General features: G+C 40.5%; 1 protein-coding gene across 1 annotated transcript; it reads right to left on the bottom strand.

The window, feature by feature from the left end:
- Positions 1-2,653: 2,653 nt before the first annotated feature.
- Positions 2,654-12,801, bottom strand: DYNLRB2 (dynein light chain roadblock-type 2). The gene is made up of 4 exons (XM_081106856.1): positions 12,720-12,801; positions 10,436-10,511; positions 3,750-3,917; positions 2,654-2,909 (listed from the first exon to the last, which is right to left on the bottom strand). The coding sequence occupies exons 1-4, from the start codon at positions 12,720-12,722 to the stop codon at positions 2,866-2,868; spliced, it is 291 nt and encodes a 96-aa protein (XP_080962982.1). The 5' UTR covers positions 12,723-12,801; the 3' UTR covers positions 2,654-2,865.
- Between the last annotated feature and the right edge of the window lie 9,325 nt (positions 12,802-22,126).

The following is a 22,126-nucleotide window of genomic DNA, read 5'->3' as shown; positions in this document are numbered from 1 at the left end:
AGGTGATCTCTGTGGGCCTTTCCCTCAACAATGCATTTCCTTGCTGTGTGTATTCTAACAAGATCTTGTTTATGTTGGAAACTGTCAGCAGATGCTAAAGCTGTCCCTGGGGGAGTGGGCACTGTGGTACCCAGACCTCCCTGGGCTGAAGCATGAGGTGGGTCCATGGTGATGTCTGGTCTCTGAGTCAGGCGCAGAAGGAAGGTTAACACCTGTGACTAAGACCTGCCCTTCAGCTGAATTTCCTCTCCCTGAGGCTGCATCTGGGTCTAATCAGCATGGGCTCAAGGGGGACGGGGAGCAGGTGGCTCTGGGGACTCTGGGGAGAGCAAATACAAATTCGATACCACCTGGAGGTACAGAAGAGCGAAAAATGGGGTCCTGAAAACAGCTAAAAACGAGAGACATAACAACCAAAGGTAACATGTAACCCTTGATAGGATCCTGGATTAAAAACACACATAAAAGACATATTGGGGGGAACTTGAATGACTCTATTAGAGGATATCAGTATTAAATTTTTAAGTATAAAATTGGAGTTATTGAGATATATATCTCAATAACTCCAATTTTATACTTAAAAATTATATATATATATAATATATATATATATATATATATATAGAGAGAGAGAGAGAGAGAGAGAGAGAGAGAGAGAGAGATATGAAGCAAATGTAAAATATAAAAAGTTGGTGAATGTGGGTGAAGCTTATATGGATGTTCATTGTGCTATTTATTCTTCTCCTCTGCAAGCCTGAAGTTTTAAAAAATAAAGTGTTAGAAAATTGCTCAGAAGTCAGATAAGTGCTATAGAATAGGTTCTCCATTCCTGCAATGTTTCCTTTGTGTTTACCCATCCCACACATTAAGAAGAACACACTCCGATTGTAATTTAAGCTCATTTCCTCATTTGTTCTGTTCTCTCTGGAGACAGTCAGCATCTTCCTTGTACATCTCGGGCTCAGCTGGCTGGGATGATATGGGAACTTCAAGGCTGTTCCCGGAACTCATATTTCTATGTGTCAGGGGCCCTCTCCTCACCACCCCAGGGAGAGCCATTGTTGAGTTATCCTGAAGGCAGCTTCTGCTAACACTTGTTGGCATTCGAGTGAGTGCTCTTTAGCTGCACCAGCTCAGCTGATTCTCAACAACAAAACTTGCTTACAAATGGCAGAGCCAGAATGAGAAGAACCCAAGGACTCATGACTCCCAAACCTTTGTCCTTGACCACCATTCAGCTGATCTCAGCCTGAAGGTCATTGCAAATAACTGGAGAGGATATTCCAAGTATATTCATGTGCTCCCTCCCCCGACCCCAGCAGTACTGGATCAGACACCTGTTGTACAGACAGGCTTGGGTTCACTGTCTCTCTGAGCCTTGAGTGAGTTCCATCTGCGATCCATCTCCTCTCCCATTCCCACTTGGAGAGTAAACCCCTTAAATCGGAGGGATTGGCCCCAGCCCTTCCTTTCTGCCCCAAACACTGTTTGCTTGGGTTGGCCATGGTGCCTCACAGGATGCAAGCTGGGGCCATGGGTTTAGTTGAACTAGTAAAACTACTGTGCACCGTTCCTCATGCGTGCATGGCTTGTTGTGGAGGCATCTCGGGAACTCAGGTGCGGGCTGGTGAGGACCCCGGTGGAGAGTGACTTGTGCCTCTGGCAAGAATCCTCTGGGGGAGGAGAGGAAAAGGAACCAGGGGAGGAGCAGGCTTCGGCTGTATCTGTAATGTTTTATTTCTTATATTTTTGAATCAATCTCAAGGGAATTATGCTGAGCAAAGAAAGGCAATTCCAAAGGCTATGCACTGTATTATTCCATTTCTATAATCTCCTTGATATGACAGAATTACAGCAGTAGGGCAGATTAGTGGTTGCCAGGGGTCAGGGGCTGGTGGATTGCTGGTGAAGGGCACCAGGAGAGGCGCTGGTGGTGATGGGAAGAATCTGTATTCAGCCTGAATCAGTGTCAATTCCCTGCTTGCGCCATTGTACTGTAATTTAGAAAGATGTTGCTGTGGAGGAAAGCGGTAAGGGTACACAAGCTCTCTCTCTATGTTATCTGTTACAATGTGATGTGAACCCTCAGTTACCTCAAAAGAAAAAGGCTTAATTAAAAAAGAAAGAGGACATAAGGCAAATATGGCAAAATATTAATATCTGTTCTATATGGGTCTTGAAAATCTGCTGATTCTGTAGTTTGATTTTCATTATTTTCTGAATGTTTGAAAAATGTAGTAATAACAAAACCCTCTGGGTTATCTAGTCAGCCTTTGAAGTGTGCACCCTGCCCAACACCTGCTCCTGGTCCCCAGGCTGGTGTGGCTGAAGCACAATCTTGAGGGGCTTTGCAAGGGATGGGAGGCGGTGCTTGGCGGTGGTGCTGGCCCAGCTGAGAACAACCCTTCTGATCTCTCACTGTCCTCCCTGAACCTGGGAAAGCACCCAACACTCCTGGAGGGCGGGGACTGCCCTGTAGCTCCGCAGGGCCCCACTGCATCCCTTTGGCATGTCAACAAAATGGGCAAAATTCTACTTTCCCACTGAGTCTTGGTGACAGTTCACTTCTCAACTAAAAGGAAGGCTATTATAAGGAAGGCTGTCTTCTCACTAGACTCTTTTACTTTGTGTATTATAAGAAAAGAGACACACATACCAGAATTTCTTTATTATGTAGCTAAATCACAACTTTACAATACATTCAAAAGGAACTAAATGAGACATGTACAATAGTTTAAATGTAAAAATAGAAAAGAATGTCCAAAAAAGATCAGTTCTATTGGAATAGAGTCTTAGTAATCATTAAAGAGTAAAGTGTTTTCAACCCAGTGTCACAGGATGGGCTTGGCTATATACGTAGCAGGGCTATTCACATGGGTTCTGAATGACAATCAGAAGATATTCCTTATCTGTGGAAAGATATGGGCAGAATTAATCGACTCTAAAAATTAAATGTAATAAGTGGATACATCAGCTAATCTGCTTTTTCTCTTTGAAACATCACTTGGACCTTGTGTAGACCAATGGTTTTCCACCCTGGTTGCATCAGAATCATCTGTCCAACTTCCACAAAATACCCAATACTTGGGGCCCAGCCTCCGAGGTTCTGGTTTCACTGGTCTGGGGTGAAGTCCAGGCATCAATCATTATTTCTGTAAAGCTCTCCATGTGATTCCAATGTGCAGCCAGGGTGAGAAAAAGCTTTACTTAGTTTATGGGGAATTCTGATCATACAGGTGTGCTGCTATGGAGAATTTTATTCTAGACTAGATCTAGGAGCATGAGTCCTATTTTACACTGGCATCTACCAACACCGGAAATGTAATTCCTTCAGGGAAAGAAGCATTTTGGCAGCTGCTGTCTTTAGGTAGGCCAGGGGAGTGTGAGCTCTTCCAAGTGGGAGCCTAAGACTACAGGCCTGTGACCCACCCCTACTTTATCCCCTGGGCAGGAGACATTTCTCCCGCTCTCCAGAAAATCGGTGTGCTAAGTTCACCTTAATGTTTTGATTACTAATAATAAATGCAAGTGGGCAGAATCCAACTTCTTCAGAGGTCAGATGCCTCACCAATGTCACAGAATGTTCAAGTGGAAAATTTCAGATTCAAACGTGTCTTCATTTTGTAATTGAAGAATATTATGTGCCATAGTGCATATTAAAATCTATACTCCTTGTTCTTTGAAACAAAGCTTTTTTTATACGGTAGAGTAGGAAGATGCTTTAAATATGAAATAAAATGCCAAATTACCTGGCGCCACCATGATTTCATGTTTCTTTGATCTGATTCTAAGAAAGGTGAGGTCGTTCTGAGGATCAATGTCACGGACTGTGCTCCTGGCTTTCATGGTCAGCTGATGGAGAAGACCTGCATACTGAACTGTTGTCGAGTTGTCCAAGGTTGTTCGAATCGGAATACCTGGTACAAGATTTAATTTGGGGTTAATTTTTTTGTTTGTTTATAAAAGTAAAATGAACATTGTAGAAATATGAGAACTACTTATAATTGTTAGGAGGAAGAAAAAGTGATGGCTGGTATTACCCACTGGTAACAATTTTAGTTTATTTTCTCCCAATCTTCTTGTTTCTACATAGATTTAAAAAAATACTTGGGTCAGCCCTGGCTGGGTGGCTCGGTTGGTTGGAGTGTTGTCTGCTACACCAAAAAGTTGCAGGTTGGATCCCTGGTCAGGGTGCATATGGGAGGCAACTGATCTATGTTTCTCACTTCAATGTCTCTCTTGTCTCTCTCTCTCTCTCTCTCTCTCTCTCTCTCTCTCTCTCTCTCTCTCCCTCCCTCCCTCCCTCTTTCTTTCCCCCTCTCTCTAAATATAACCTTGAGTGAAGATAAAAGAAATACTCGGGGTCAAATTATAATTATAAATTTGATAATTGTTTTTGTCTTCATTTAAATGACAGCATACAGGTTGTCCTTGTTGGTGACCATGTCATCAATATTATTTTGAATGGCTGTACCCTTTACTATTATATAATATATCATAATCAATCCCTACTGTTTGATTATTAGGTATCGTGTCTTTGTTTTTGTAGCTAATGGTGTGATGAATGTTTTTGTGCACAGATCTTTTGGAAGCTGTTAACTGTTTCAGTACTAGGTGAGCATATTACTAGACAAAACGAATTCCCCCAAGTGTCCTGTCTACAGAATCTGCTTTGAAATGCTTGGTCTGTGATATGATGCTAATTTTCTTCCGAGGCCAGAGTTAGAAAGAGATATCACTGCACATGATAGACAGCATATCAAAAGGGATTTTCAAAATTTCTTAGTAACATTCAGTATTTAGAAAAACAAATTTTATATTGGAGAACACAGCAACAAAGACACTGAAGTTTTGCTGGGCATTTCATGGCTTGCACTCATTCTTGGGTTAAGCATTATTAAATTTGGCTACTTTTGTGCTCTACTGCTCCATGATACGTGTTTAAAACAGAACCTATTAATTTAACTGGAAACGTCTAGACAGACAAATATGCAAGTATAATTCAATTCAGTTCAGATCAGTCTAGCTTAATTCGGGTCACTCAGCGCTCAGAGCTTATTAAGTAACAGGTGCTGTGCTAGGTATTTGCATGTATTGTATCTAATCAGAAACGGCCTTCTTATAATTTTGAGGACTACCACATGGCCAGGGAATCCCAGGAATCTGAATTGCAAATGTGTCTTTAATTTAGGGTGACAGACAAAGGTGAATTAGAGATTACTGTCAGACTCCTCAGGTAGCTAGCTGAATTGAGGACAATCAATAAAAGAGGCTAGCGTGACTCTTGGTTTCCCCTCTGAGAATGTAACTTCAGAAACTCTCAAGATGAGCACTTCAAGAGTGGACCAGAATTACAAACTTGGGATTTTACTAGTTTTTCATGAAACCCTTTGAGAGCCTCAATTCTGAATTTGAAATAGATTAATTGCTTTCTCTTTTAAGAAGATGATTATCTCTAGAATAGGTAGGTCTTGCTAAGCAATACCAGGACAATATTTACAGGAAAACCTACTCAACGAATCAGGTTTTATATACACTTGTTAATTTTTATATTATTATTTTTTGGCCACTTTCCCCCAGAAGTCAGTGTTGTCTTTCACACCTGATGAAACATCCCAAGGCACAAGCAGGAGAGTGGAATGTAGCAAGCACTCAACCTTGTGAGAGCACCTTTGAGAAACAGTGTTATTTTGCATCCTAAATAGGGACTACTTAAAGTCTGCACTGCTCAGTGTCAACACAAGAAATACAACCAGAATAAATTATTTAAAATGCAGATGACAAGATATGAATCAGCTGCTCAGGTCTACTTAGTTAGTCTATTCATGATCCAAGGCGATATATAAAAACAGCTAGCCTTTCTGAATAGTAAGTGCACACTGTGGAAAGTCTTGGAGTTTTTCATATCCCCTATAGACACTTGAGAAAAATCAATCAACAAATATTTATGAAGCTCCTGCTTGGTACCATGCAAGGTAATTAAAAAATAATTTATTAGGAAGTAATTTTAGCACGTGGTGTGAAATTCTCCCACTTCCCCTTCTGAGAGGTAGCCACTCCTCCCTGTTTCTTTGGGATCCTTCCAGCCTATTCAAGTAGGTTTGTGTTTGTATTCTTTAACTAGAGGTCCGGTGCATGAAAATTTGTGCACTCAGGGGGTGGGAGGGGAGGGGCCCTCAGCCTGGCCTGCACTGTCTTGCAATCTAGGACCCCTCAGGGGATGTCCACCTGCTGGCTTAGGCTCACTCCCCAGGGGACAGAGCCTAAGTAGGCAGTCATTCAGATATCCCTCTGGCAGCCTGGGAGCCCTCGGGGGATGTCCGACTAACGGCATAGGCCCACTCCCCATGCCACTCCCTGTGCTGCTCCCCTCAGGGAGCGGGCCTAAGCCATTAGTTGGACATCCTTAGGGCTGCTGCAGAGGTGGGAGAGGCTCCTGCCACCACCACTGCATTGGCCAGCCATGAGCCTGCTTCTGGCTGAGCGGTGCTCCCCCTGTGGAAGCACACTGACCACCAGGAAGCAGCTCCTGCATTGAGTGTCTGCCCCCTGGTGGTCAGTGTGCATCATAGTGACCGGTCATTCTGCCATTTGGTTAATTTGCATATTAGCCTTTTATTATATAGGATTGTATCATTCTCTATTCTGCACTTAAATTTTTTTCATCTAATGCACTTTGGAAACGGTTCCATTCAGTATGCATAAGGCTCACTTATTCATGTTAATGACTATGTAATATGACTGTCAAATGGATGCTTTGTAATATATATACCTGGTATCTAATACATCCTCCTGACAGGCATCTAGGCTGTTCCCAATCTTTGACTTCTATAAACAAGGCTACAGAGTACGTCTTTGTGCATGCCATTTCACATTTGCATATATGTGTAGTATAAATTCCTAAAATTACACTACTTTAAAATGATTCTGTCTGATCCCAGTAAGCTGGTACTCTTCTGCTGTACATTTATAAAAGGAGTTGGCTGAAAGGCTGATAAAAATCTAATGAAATTCAAAGGATAGATTGTTAGAAATGTCAAGAACATTTCAAATTAAGACCCTATAGAAATCAGGCTTACATCCATAAGAATATATGACAGATGTGACAGATATACATATACAGGGTGTCCCAAAAGAATGTATACACACTTTAACAGCTGATAGCTCAATTTTGAAAATGAAGTGTATTTTAATAAACACTGTCTTTATAATTGTTGAAAGTGTGTGTATACATTTTTGGAGATACCCTATATACACACAGGCATATTCACTAGTATCTAATTCAATGATCAGTGCTGTAAGCTTATAAATAATGAATGGTTTTATAAATGGGAAATCGATGTTACCAAAGAATCTTCTCTAACAAAAACCTATACCATTCAGCATTGGACTAAAATGGTAGTCTACTTTATTTTCCTGAATAAGAAGTATATGTTTCCATAACAGTGAAACCAAAAAACTATTTAATATGGCATGTGAAAAGATCTCAGTGCATAACCATGGTAGAGGGCCTACGTAACCACCTGAAAGTTAAAATGATTTGCCTAGAGTTAGTGGACTAACATCATTAGCAGAAAATAAGACCACAAAACACCATCTTAGCTAAATATTTTCAGAATCAAATTTCATGGGACTTCTGAAAGCTACAAAACTGCACTATAATAAATGACAATTTCATCTAAAATTGAGTAGGCTGTTGAAATGGAGTATTTTATTACATTCTGGTCATACAACTTATACCACATGATATTAATAAAGATCCTTGCTATATACTCTGTTATTAATAATATGACCATAAAAATAAGCCCCTATTTATATTTTTGGGTAAAAGGTTAATTTGGATTTCAGAAGAGTGCCCTGAATCCTAACACAACCTTATCATAATAGAGGTTAATTAGAAGAAGTTAATAGGTATTAAAAATAATATTTTGTTGTCTGGATGAGAAAAGTGTTGAGAAACCCCAGAAAAATAATGTAAAAATCACTTTTAATTCCATCACTTAGAGATAATCACCATATCTCTGCCTTTTCTTCCATATTTATTTTAAGTGTATATGTGTGCCTGACTATATTTTTTATTAGAAAATGCTGGGAACTGCTATGTTTCCTGATATTTTCATCCACTATTGTGAATAGTTTCCCATGACTGGAAATTCTTCAACATTTTAAGAAATACTTCATCAAGTAAATATTACATAATTAATTTAAAAATGTCCCTACTGTTGGGAGAGATCATCGATTTTCAACCTTTTTCATCTCATGGCACATATAAACTAATTACAAAAATTCTGTGGCACACCAAAAAATATATTTTTTGCCAATCTGACCAAAAATAGGTCTAATTTTGATTCATTCACACCAGATGGCTATTGTTGTGGTTGGCTGTTGTCATTTCTTTATTTGACATCCTAGGGGAAAAGAGCAGGTATTGCATGTTTTAAAAATTCTGAGAGACACCAGTTGAAAATTGCTGGAATAGATATATTTATTGGTATTCTACATTAGGCCTCACTAATTATCCTTTGGATTTAATCTTTCCCTCATCACTTCTTAGGACAAATTCCTAGGAGTGGAATTACAGATCAAAGGGTAGAACATTGTTCAGACATTGAATGCATATTGCCAGGATTGCTTACTTTAGACTAAGATCTTCCAAAGTAACACATAGGTGAGCTGACCTGGATGTCACAGGTGAATGCACCTGTATTGAGCTGAATAGTGTCTCCCCCTCCCGCCCTCCCCCAATTCAGGTATATCCTAAACCTCAGAACGTGACCTTATTTGGAAATAGGGTATTTTTAGATGTGATTAGTTAAGATAAGGTCACACTGGATTAAGGTGGAGCCTAATCCAATACTAGTGTCCTTCTAAGAAGAGAAAAAGAGACATGGAGAGGGTGATGGAGGCAAAGAATGGAGGGATGAGTCTACAAGCCAAGGAATGCCAAGGATTGCTGGGAACCACCAGAAGCTGGGAGGCAGGCAAGGAAGGATGCTCTTGTAGAGCCTTCAAAGACAGCTTGGCCCTGCTGACACCTTCATTTCAACTTCTAGCCTTCAAAACTAAGAGAGAATAACTGTCTGGTTTTTTAAGCCACTAGGTGTGTGGTACTTTGTTATGGCAGCCAAAGGAAAGGATTATAGTGCCTCTGTGGAGTGACGAAGATTAACCCATCTGAGGGTGTGTGGCAGAGTTTGTGTAAATGCATGGACCTAAAATCAGTTTAACCAGAACCATGCACTAGGGTTGGATTGCTTCCTGGAAATATTAGGCACAGATCTGGACTTACCTGTAGGGCTGATCTTAAATCCACTCCTCCTGATCACTCTAGTTGAGTGTATTTATTATATTCATTTGATGTTATGTTTAATTTAATTTTATTTTGTGAAACACATCATATGTTTTATTGGTACAAATGAATTAAAAATCCCTGCATAATCAGAACTATTTATTTATAATTCTATTAAGTGTTGGGTATTGTGGCAGGCACTTGACAGTTATTACTTCACTTATTACAGCCATCAGTAAAGTGGGTGATTTTCCATTTTTAATAATAAGGGATTGAAGGTCAGAGTTTAAACAGACTTTTAGTTGTTTGCATTTTAAAGCCATCAATAAATATTGATGGATTTGCTCCAAAACAATGATTAGTGTTGAGATTCTGTTGCCAAGCACTGAGTTAGCAATGTGCCAATCCCATGGCTGCACCATCAATTATATAAAGTAACTACTCTTATTTCAACTAATACTCTGGGATTTGTAGCACCTCTTGCCCTTACAAATGCCTGAATTAGCAATGAAGTGAGAAAGAGCCTTTAAGAGGTAACACCATAGCTGAGCCTGAGGCAGGCAATGTGCTAGAGAAATGCTCTGTGGATTAATAGGGACTGTGGGGTGAGAGCCAGTTTCTGGGATAAGTCTACAGATTTCATAGGTGGAAATGTAGTAGCCCTTCTTATACTATAACCACAAAGACTATACTAGAAATTACAACTAATTCTCAAAGATTTTATTAAATGTGGTAAAGGAGCAATTTCATTTAAAATGAAGACTGAAACCCTGTACCCTCTATGATGTTAAAACAAAAACAAACTGCCAATAATGATACTCTCCCTATCTTCAATATAGAAGTTTTATTGGTATGCCTGAAATGCTAAAAGACACTTAACAGAGCTTTCAAAATTAGACAAGGCAATAGTGTCTCTTAGCAATATGTAGACATTTTTAGACATGTCTGCTTCATATTTATATCCCTAGTTCTTAGCAGAGTGGATGGCATGTGATAATAGATGTTTTATAAGTACATGTTATAGCTAAAATATACAAAATGTGCTTTTGATTTCCAAATTCTAAGATGCTTGGCTTGGGTGTGGCACAACCAACAGGGGCTTGGTTGGCTTCTGCAAGTCAAGAAGGAAGCTCGTGATGTCTTTACCTTCTGCATTTACAACCATCGTTCCAATCACCCCTTTATGGCTCTGTATCCTCTTTAGGGTTTCCTCCACCTCTGCCTGGAAGAGATCAGGAAAGAAATTAACCAAAAGATTCTTTGTGGTGACCCCCATCCTAAAGAGAATAATATTTGGAAAGATAGCTCCCACCTCTCTCTTTAACGTAAGGTATTACATACTAATCTCAGACTTTTGGAAGAGAGCTTTGAAATTGACAAGTCCCATATACAGGCCCATATAGGACCCCCGGAAGACAACCTTGACAAATCTCTTGGCTTGAACTCTTCTAGAGTCAGAAAGCTTACTGCCTCACAAGAGCTCACTCCATGTTTATCTATTTTCTGGCAAAGCATTCTTTATATTGGACAGAAACCTGCTCCTTACCATCTTTCACTCATTGGTCTTTCCATATTTGTATAAAAAATTCCCTTTCTACGTTATAGTATTTTAATATTTATAGAGCTATATCATTGCCATCCTCTGTCTAAAAGTATCCCTTAATGAGAAATCTTATTTTCAGTCCTAAATATTACGTATTTGGGAGTTCAGATGATTAAATTGAGGCTATTCTGTAAAAACATATTCCAATATTCCAAGAATCTCTTGGTAACTATGGCCTGGTTCTCAGTGCAAGCTGAATGTTCAACCATGAATGGTTGCATTGGAACCACATTATTGGGTTTAAACTCAGGTTTCGGAATGAATTTTATGCATGAACTATATTGTAGTGGTTTTCTTGCCTTCTACAAATGCCCAAACCAAGAATGATCTTTTCCAAACCTGCATCTTGTTCATAACTGAGTAATCACTGGACATTCTGAATTTAAACATCATTCTGCAGAGTCTCTTGATGAGGTTTTTTGATATTTTTTTCCCTCCCAACATTGTACAAGTGAACATTATGTTACTTAGGCAAGACAGTTTTCTTTTGCACCTAACGTGGGTGGGAAAACTTATTTCCTCTTTTGTTACCACTCTACAGGTGTTTTCTGAATTTCAGTCATTTATGGACTAGATTCTCAATTTTTGACATTAGGGATGCCATCTATGTTACTTACCTAGCACTTCTTTAAAATTATCTTACTGCTAAAAGCTTGAATGAATTTTCAAAGGAAACTATACATCACTACCAAATGGAAATCTGGTCATAAACAGAAATAACCAAGAAAGAAAGGGGGCAAATATTATTATATTATACCCTAATGAAACCTTTGAGCCTGAGGTGTATTCTTTAGTGAAAATTTGAAATTGTGAAATGATAGCGGCCTAACGACCTAATATTGTCAGAAACTTTCTCCTGGATATGGTCTAAAGGCTGAAAAGAAAATTAAATGAAAAAGGAATAACTCTCTCAAATGTGATTTACTCTGTTGTTTGGTGTTTCTGAGCCATCTCACATAGCAACAATGTTTGCACCTCACTTTGGGAAACACTGCATTTGAAGCTAACAGCTGTAGAGGGGATCAATAATCTATTACATTTTTGCCATCTCTAAGACAACGTCCACAGCCCCTTAGATCACTGCCCTCATTTTCCTTTTTTCTTTTACTTCTCTCCCCAACCCCTTTCTCTTTGCTTTCTCCAGACTTCCAGATTTTCCTTCTTTTCCCAGTTTTCTACTTTCGTGATTTCTGAGCCCTCCCGCTACAATCTCTTGATCCTCACCCCCCTTTCATTCCTCTCAAACCTCTGCGGTCACCTTGCTCTTCCTTCAAAATTTCCAGTTCCCTCCTTCCCCCCTCCTCCCTTTCTCTCACTCTCTTCCTATTTATTTTCTCTCCTCCCTTTTCACCTTCTTTCTTTCTTTTTATTTAATTTTCTTCTCTTTCAATATCTCCTTCTCCCCTCTCTCCATTGCCTTGCGCTTCCTGTCCCCTCTCTTTTTCCCTGTCAGGATGATTTTTCTCTCCATCTCGCTCCTTTTCACACTTTCCTCGCAGTGGAAATCTCTCATCCCACACAGGATTTTTCATCCCCTCAGTATCTTCTCTTTCTCGATATCTCCTCTCACCAAGTATCACCTCCAAAAATTCCCCCCCCCCACCCCCGCTCGCCCCCGCCACCCCTCAGATATCTATGCTCCAAGATATCTTTCCGCCTCCATGGTCACCCTGGGTCTCCCAGTCGCCCTTCCAAGAAGCTTCTGAACATCAGTCCTTCGCAACGGCCCCGGCCCGGCCTGGATGGACCTCGGGAGCCGGGCGGCGAAGACCCACTCGGGTCGGCGCCTTTAGAGCGCCCGGTAGCAGACGAAGACCCCAGATTTACCATCGCACTGGCGGCGAAACTCTGGGCTCAGTCCCTCAGTCCGGCGCTCCCTCTGCCTGGGCTGTCAACAACGCTTCCCGCCGTTGCTAGGAGACGGGGGAGGAAGTGACCTCCGGGAAGCGCCGTGCCCACGCCTGCGTGCGCGAGGGTGGGGCCGCAGCCGGAGGTGGCTTTTCCGCCCGGAACTGGCTGGCTCCTCCCGGCCGCCGTAGGCGGAGTTTTGGAGCTCGTGGCCTGGAGCGCTCACCCGCATTTCACCGACGCCCGCGGGGCGACGAGGGCGAGGAGCCGCGTGGGGCCTTGGAGCGGGGCATAGGCCGGCTCCGGATCATTCGTTCGTCCATTCGCTCATTTATTCGTTCGCTCTTTGAGGTATGCATTGATGTCACAGCCACTTCCTCAGTCAAGACCACCGACCACGTGCCAGGCTGCCCTCAGGGCCCTGGGTACATTCCGAGTACATTCCGTCGGGAGGCAGACAAAATGCAACAACAGAAACTATGCTCTCCAATGGGATACCTGCTCCGGAGCTTGCACGGGGAGGGCCCTCTGACGTGGGGTAGGGCTTCTTTAGACACTTGGGAATAGACTGGCGGCCTCCGGACATTCTGGGTACTTCCTTGTGCAGCTCCGGGGACGTTTGTTTCCTTGCCCTGCACGGATAGGTTTTAAAACCATGTTTTTATGCAAGAAGAAATGTATCTCAGCGTAGAATAGTACAATCATAGATACGTTTGGCAAGCACCGTCTTCCATATGGGTTCTCATCCGGTTGTAGCACTGCTTTGCACTCCGTTGAGTTGCCGCTTACCAGCCAGTATTCTTGTTTCATCCGGATCTTTCTTTTGTGGCCGTTATTTGTCAGCAGTTCTGAGTCGCTGAACAGTGGCAGGTGGCAGTGGTGGAACTTCTACAAATTGCCATAGTGTGACAGAGCATTGTACTGGGTATATAAGGAACTGATAGGGGAGACAAGTTAAATAAAGATCCAGTAGGGATAGTCAGAAGCCACTTGACCTTTTGAAAGGCATTGATAATATCTTTGTAGCCGGGGAGGCAGGAACCAACTATTGTGTGAAGTACAGCAGGAAAATGTTGTGACTGGAGTCATAGAATCCTGGGGTTTGAGAAGGCAAACATTGATTATCGATACACGTTGTAGGTTGGGAATGCATCCCCAAAGGGTCCAGGCTCTGACTATAACACTGATTCAGTCTGGGGTCTCATTTAATGAAAGTTGTCTCCAACCAAACAAGGTGTCCTTATTGCTAGGAATGCCATCGAGAATATGAATGGGCCCTTGTCATAGATGTTCTGAAAGAGTTGTGAGCTTTTTGGTAATTTGGGATGAGCAGGTCCATTTGAACTTGGAGTCTTTCATTTTATGGCATTAAGTTATAGACAGAAACACCCTGAGAAGCTCTAGTTCTGTTTCACTTTTTCCCCTACAGAGGAGGAGATTCTGGTCACTGTCATCCTCTTTTTTTTTTTTTTTCTCCAAGAAACTCATGATTCTCAAAAATCCAGGTCACAATAGCTAACTAGGGTCCTTTTCACTCCACACCTAAAAGTCCAATCAAGATGATTTGGAATGGGCAGCAAGGGTTGTGGGGGAGGAGTCTGGTGTGTGTGTGCTCGCGTGTACACAGATCTGGTTCTTGACTGATTGCCTATACCAGTGATGGCGAACCTTTTGAGCTCGGCGTGTCAGCATTTTGAAAAACCCTAACTTAACTCTGGTGCCATGTCACATATAGACATTTTTTGATATTTGCAACCATAGTAAAACAAAGATTTATATTTTTGATATTTATTTTACATATTTAAATGCCATTTAACAAAGAAAAATCAACCAAAAAAATGAGTTCGCGTGTCACCTCTGACACCCGTGTCATAGATTCACCATCACTGGCCTATACGACCTTTTTTTTTTAGTTAATCCTCACCTGAGGATATTTTTTTCCATTGATTTTTAGAGAAAGTGGAAGGGAGGGAAGGGGATAGAGAGAGAGACACATCGATGTGAGAGAAACTCATCAATTAATTGCCTCTTGCATGTGCCCCAACCAGGACAGGATCGAACTTGCAACCCAGGTATGTGCCTTTTAATGGGAATCAAATCCAAGACCCGTCGGTGTGCAGGCTGACTCTCTAACCATTTAGCAACACCAGCCAGGGCTATATCTACAATTTTAAGTACTAAAAGTATAGATATTTACAGTGTTGCCTGTATAATGACTGATTTTTGCACTCCCTGGGTGTTCCTGATCAAGGAGACCCCTACTTGATTGTGTAGCCATCTGTTTTGCTTATAAAAATCAGCGGTAGTGCACCATTTCTGTTATGTCAATCAGCTTTAATGAAGGAACCTGACTTTCTATGCATGAAATGTGAATCCCCTCATTTCTGGAGTCAGGGTGTCAAACTCATTCGATAGCTGACAGCTGTGATTAGAGCAGAGAAAGACTCCAGCATGAAAGACCCTGACAGGAGTGCCCAACTGCTGAAAAAGTAATAAGAAGTAGCCACACTGACTTCTAACCAACAGTCAAGTTTGACTCACTGTGCACAGGAAATCAATGAGGAGAATATGAGCCATTTTCTCCTTATTGATTTTCACTTCTAATTATTCCTGGGAGGTAGCTTCGTTTAATTTTTATGCCTTTTTGGGACTATAATGAATATCCTGAGCTGTGCTATATAAAGTATCCTGGCAGTGTCTGACATATTCCCTACCCCATTCTTAACACATGTGAATTATCCCATTCCCGTCTCCTTTTCCCACCCTTTTTTTGGGGGCCCATGGTAAGTGTTCAATACCTTTGAATTTAAGTGAAATTACTAATGAGTAATACTTTTGGAAAGTACTCTGAAATGACCCCCAAATTTGTGGTACATACAGAGACAAAGTCCACAATTCTTCACATAATTTTGTCAAAATAAGATTATTTTCTTCTGAGGTCTCTCTCTGATAATTTGCTACTGCTCTCTGCTTAGCCTGAAGAAATTTAGGTAATTTGATAATCTTGAGTTTTCTCTTGGAATTTTCTACACCACCCCCATATGCCTTTGGCATTCTTTCCTAGTTGGCAGATACTATAAACTGGGCAATGGAATATATTTTGTGTCCATTCTCTTATAAGGTAAGGCATTGTTTCTCAACTTAAACAGAACATCTCTTAGTGCTCTACTGGTTTCACTCCAGAAAGTACTAGATTCTTTGAAAATGTCCCTTTATAATAGTGAGGCAGAATTAGATGATGTCAGTGATATCAGTAAGTATTTCACATAATTGGCCCGATGCCACAGAATTACAGAGTATAGATTTAAGAATTCAGAAGAGCAAACATTTTCTACTTCTTATAAGGGCAAAGACACCTTCGAGGGTAATTCTTTCTAGAACTCAAGTATAACGTAAGCATAAGGCATCCTCTCTTTCCAAGATCACAGAATTTGGAATTATATGCAGCTAGAGTTGATGTTTCTAGGTGTGTTTCTTTGAGCAACAGAGATTATCAGGGTTTTTGCTTACCCATTTATAAAATAGGAAAGATAATGTCTACTTTAAAGGGTTTATGTGAGGTTTATCCGATATTATATGGGTAGACTGCCTGGTTTGTACCCGGTGCCCCGTATGGATCATTTAACCACATTTCTTTCTTATGTCCTTTCCTTAGTTCATCCTTCCTTCTCCCCTTCCTCCGTCATCATCTTTCTATCTCTCTAGCCTTTTCCTTTCTATTTCTCTCCCGTTTCTTTCCTCTCTCCCTTCTAACTACCTTCTTTTCAACCTCCTTTTCCTTCATGCCCTCCTTAGGAAAAATACCCAGAATTCGTATTGTTGATTTTCTCACTAAAGAACATCTTTCCCTTTCTTCTCTCATTCCTTTGGTCCTGTTATTCACTTAGAATTTTTACCTAATGTAACTCATCTCCCTCTAATCTCTTTTTTTCCACAAGTCCAGTTTTTAAACTTCTAGCTCCACAAGCAATTCCCATCTCAGTGCCTTGCATTAAATAGATATTCTCAGTATCTGAGCATTGGGGGCAAACTGTAAATATTTCTTCATCTATCGATTTTGTTCAAAGAAGGAAGGGCTGATGGGTGCAGTAAATCCCATGCACTTGATGTACCCCTTCTTTTTTTCTGATAATCTAGTCCCAAGGTCCTTGATGTATTTTTTTTAAACTTTTTGATCTATTTAGTTTTACTGGTATGTATAATACACACAAAGTTTAGGTGCAGAAAACAAATGTAGGTCAGTGAGTTACTAACAAAAGTAGGTGTATGAAACAAAATACACAGTTAGTGAGTTACAAGAAAGTGAACTCCTATGTAACCCCCAGCCAGTTCAAGAAATAGAACACTGCCCACATTCTAGAAGATTCCACATGGCAGTTGCCAATCATTACTCTCACACTGTGTGTCTTGAAAACCCCAAAATTTTATCTATCTATCTATCTATCTATCTATCTATCATCTATCTATTTCTCTTTATTGAATTTGTTGGGATGACCCTGGTTAACAAAATATACAGGTTTCAGGTGCACAATTTCATAACACGTCATCTGTACACTGTATTGTGTGTTCACCACCCCAAGTTAAGTCTCCGTCCATCACCGTTTATCCCCACTATTCCCTCTTCCACAGCCCCCTCCTCCCCTCCACCAGCAATCACCACACTGTTGTAAAAGTATTCATTATCTGGCCCTTTACTGAAAGAATTTGCTGATGCCCATAATAGACTGTTCCTCTTCTCTTTCATCTTCAAAATATGTTTAATGGTTGAAAGCAAGAAATATAACATTGTTCTGGGTTTTTAAAATATGCAAATGTAACATGTAAAGTAACTACAACATAGAGGAGAGAGGGTAAAGAGACCTATGTGAGGGTAAGCATCTTACATTCCACTTGAAATTCAAGTACTGATTCTAAATAGACTGTGAAAAATGAGGTATGTAATCCCTAGAGTAACCAATAAGAAACTATACAGATAGAGTAAAACAGCAAATAGAAAAATTAAAATGGCATACTAAAAACTGTTCAAATAATATAAAAGGGAAAACAGTGAAATGGAAAGCAAATGGAAAAACCTGAAAACAAGTAATATAAATTAAATCTTGGTACATCATTTATTACATTAAATGCAAGTAGTCTAAGCACACTTATTAAAGACAGAGATTATCCGCATTAATTTAAAAAATGATCAGTGGTTTCTGTTTATGGAAAGATGAAGTAGATGCACTTTTACCTAATCCTCTCACTATGTGTAACTGGAAATTATCTTGGAACACAACAAGACTCTGAGAGAATCAGTCGGATTGCCTAGGGAGCTTTGGACCCAGAGAATGACATGATTGTAAGTTACCTGGGTTTTCTTTTTGCTTCATATATTCAAGTCTTGGAGATGAAGAATCTGGTAACCCAGAAATGGTGACAGGCACAGAAATTTTAAAAAGCCTAGTCTCTAGCCAAAAGACCAGGAAAGGGATAGCCAACAAGATAGAAACTTAGAAAATAACCACTCTTCTCCAGCCAAATGCCACAGAGGCCAAGTGGGGAGTATAGACTTCCACTCTCACCCTACTGACTCCTCCCATCCCCCACCAGGGTATGGTCAGAGAAGGCTGAGTAGGGAGTCAGTACTTTTATCCTGCTGCATGTTATAGTTACCTTTCCCACTCCCTTCAGCAGTTTTAGTGAAGTCCAGGTGGGGAGCCTGGATTGCCACCCCCAGTCTAGCATATAAATAGTTATATTAAATATTAACAGCCCAAATACACCAATGAAAAGACAGAGATCATCATAGTGGATGAAAAAAACATGACCTAAGTATATGCAGTGTATAAGTTACTGTCTTCAAATACAATATCACATGCATGTAGAAAATAAAAGGATGGAAAAAGGTATATCATGTAAACAATCTAAAGAAAGAAAGAGTGGTTACATTAGTATCAGATAAATAGACTCCAGATCAAAGAAAATTACTAGATATTGAGAAGAACATTATATAATTACTAGAGGCCCGGTGCACGAAAATTCATGCACTGAAGAGGGTGTCCCTTAGCCTGGCCTGACCCCTCTCACAGTCCAGGAGCCCTCAGGGGCAGGAGGCGACACAGTGGTCAGGGGAAGACAACACCCCCATCACACCTCTGCTGCTGCCACTGCCGGCAACACAAGCCTCTGCCAACCCTGGTTACCTGCACCTTGGGCCGGCCCTGGGCATTTGGGGGACTGAGGGGACTAGGGGACTCTGGAGGCAGGCATGCTGGCGGAGCTGAGGGGACTGGGTGCTGCTATCTTGTGGCTGTGGGTGCTGCCATCTTTGAGGGTGTGGCAGTCAATTAGCATATTCCCTCATTGGCTGTGGGCGCTGCTATCTTTGTGACAGCGTGAGGGTCATTTAGCATATTCCCTCTTTATTAGATAGGATAAAATGGTCACTCCACCAAGAAGACATAGCAAACCTAAAAATGTATGCATTGAAGAACAAAGCTACAAATTGTGTAAAGCAAAAAGTGATGGAATTGAAAGAAGTAAATATAGTCTCAGTGATAGCTGAAAATGTCAATGGCCCTTTCTCACCAACTGATAGAAGGATCAGACAGAAAATCATCAACGATAGAGAACTCAGCATCATCAACTAACATAATCTAGTTGACATAGAACACTCCAGCCAACATCAGCAGAATTCATATTCTTTTCAAGTGCCTATAGAGCATACACTAAGATAGACCACATCCTGAAGACAAACCTTAATAAGTTTAAAAGAGTTGAAATCATACAGAGTATGTTCTCCAGTTATAGTGGAGTCAGGCTAGAAATCAATAACAAAAACCTAACAGGAAAATCTCCAAACACTTGGAAAATTAACAAGACATTTCTAATGAGTCACAGAGGAAACTTTAAGGGAAATAAAAACAATTACACTGAACTGAATGAGAATAAAAATATAGCATATCAGAAGTGTGAGATACAATTAAAACAATGATGAGAGAAATTATAACACTAAGTACTTACACTAGAAAAGATGAAACATCTTAATAATGTGAGCTGCCAAAACCGGTTTGGCTCAGTGGATAGAGCGTCGGCCTGCGGACTGAGGGGTCCCGGGTTCGATTCCGGTCAAGGGCATGTACCTTGGTTGCGGGCACATCCCCAGTGGGGAGTGTGCAGGAGGCAGCTGATCGATGTTTCTCTCTCATCGATGTTTCTATCTCTCTATCTCTCGCCTTTCCTCTCTGTAAAAACTCAAAAACTCAATAAAATATATTTAAAAGAAAATAATAATGTGAGCTTTCACGTAAAGAACTTAGAAAAAGAAGAGCAAAATAAACCCAAAGTAATTTCATAAAGTAATACAATTTAATAAAGAGAAGAGCAGAAATAAAAAATTAAAACAGAAAAATAACATAGGAAGAATATATTCAAGGGTTAGGCAAAGTGTTCTTAGAGTTAGCAATGAAGCACAACACACACACACAAAATGATAAATTAGACTTTATCGAAGTTAAAAACTTTGCTCTGTGAAGACCATGTTAAAAAAATGAAAGGCAAACTATAGACTGAGAGCAAATATTTGCACACCATGTATGATAAATGATATTTAAGTACATTATTTAAATATCCTCTAAATAAATAAAATAATTAAAGAATTCCCAAAACTCAACAGTAAAAAGACAAATGATGCAGTTAGAAAGTGGGCAAAAGACTTTCCACTGAAGTGGATACACAGATGGCTCTACACAGCTATCAGAATGGCTAAAATAAAAGCAATGACACCACCAAATGCTGGTAAGGATGTGGAGAAACTGGATCACCCATACATCGCAGTTCCATTTTGTGTGGTTTTCTTTGTATTTATCCTGCTAGGGATTCGTTGTATCTCTTAAAATTGGGGCTTGGTATCTTTTGTCAATTTTGTAACATTCTCTTTTGTTTTGCCAGTTTCCAGGATTTTTAAAAAAAACAACTTCTTTTATGCATAAATAAAGACTTTATTTAAGGGAATTGGCTGAAAAATGTTTGTTTTACTCTGAATGTAGATTCCCATCTACACAATTATAAGCGTGAAAATAAACAAAACAATACAGCTATATGTATTGTTTCCCCTTTATTGCACATTAATGATTTCTAACTGATTCTTAGTCTCAGGATCTACTTACTAGTTGTCACTTAATATATGTTAGAATAATTTTGCTGTAAGTTTTATTCCCTAATTAAACTTCTGCCAGGATCTAAGCAGTGAAATATCATCTAAATAATAAAATGATTAATAATAAATCCAGACCTTTAACAACTAACTACAACAGCTATTAGATGAGAACAGTTTGTGGCCCTTCTATTAACACTCAGTAATCCCTCGGTGTCTGTTAGCCGGGCATAGTTTGAACGCCTTTGATGTTCCATCTCATTTGCTTTCACATTTGCTCCTTGAGCTTGGCACACTTAGTTCCATTTTGCAGATGTAGCCTTTGGGGCAAAGAAGTCCAATGACAAAATAAGGCCCCAGAGTGGTAAATCTCATTTCATTCCAGTCTGGAACTTCTAGGATGGCCCTGAATCTGTATTTGAGTGCTTATTGTATACTCTTCAAGTTACGTAGATGGCCCTGTGCTCTTCCAGTTCCAAAAGATTATAGTTCTTCCATGGACACAATAGAAACAAAGTTGGACTTTTTTGTCTTCCTTCTGTGCTAGTATGCCAACTGCATACCGGAGAGAAGAGCACTGTTACCTGCTTGGAAAGAGGAAGCGGTCTCATCTCCCTGCCAGTTGACTGCTGCTTCTAGTAGCGCACAGCCATCCGAGAAAGATCCCTTCTCTAAGTATTTTGGTTGACCACTTCTCTTGCAGCTGACTCAGGAGTTGAGATGAGTTGTCTGTGGATCCTAGAATGAGTCTGGAGATGCTGAAGAGGTTGCCAAGCAGAATTTGCCATAAACCTTGACTAGCAAGAAGCAGCTTTCCTTGTAGAATCGTGGGCCTTCCTTCTGACCAGTTTAGGGATTAAGAGAACAAGGTAAGTGGGGAAGCAAAATGGGAGTAATGAGGCACATGTTTGGAAGGCAAAGAAGTGGAGACAACGTATGGAACTTCAGAGTCCTTCCCAAGGTAAGTTGTACTTACAGAGGGCAAGCATGCCTTCAGTAATACTGATAGAGTGTGTGAGCCAGAACCATGGAGATGTAGGGACTGTGAATAAGAAAGAACTGTGCCCTGCTTTCATGGCACCTGGGGGAGCGGTGGGGGGGGGGGAAGGCTATGGTTAATAAACAAGTAATTACAAAACTACATCAGGGTTTCTTATGTGAGAAATATAGGTTGCAATTGGAGCACATAGGAGGTCACCTTGACCCAGTGTCAGGGGGTCCTGGAAAGGTTTCTGGAGTTAGTGATACCTTA

This window comes from Myotis nattereri, assembly GCF_964212035.1.
Source record: "Myotis nattereri genome assembly, chromosome: 15".
NCBI classification, from domain to species: domain Eukaryota; kingdom Metazoa; phylum Chordata; class Mammalia; order Chiroptera; family Vespertilionidae; genus Myotis; species Myotis nattereri.
Note: the sequence above shows the minus strand (reverse complement) of the source record. Positions and strands in the feature narration are given on the sequence as shown.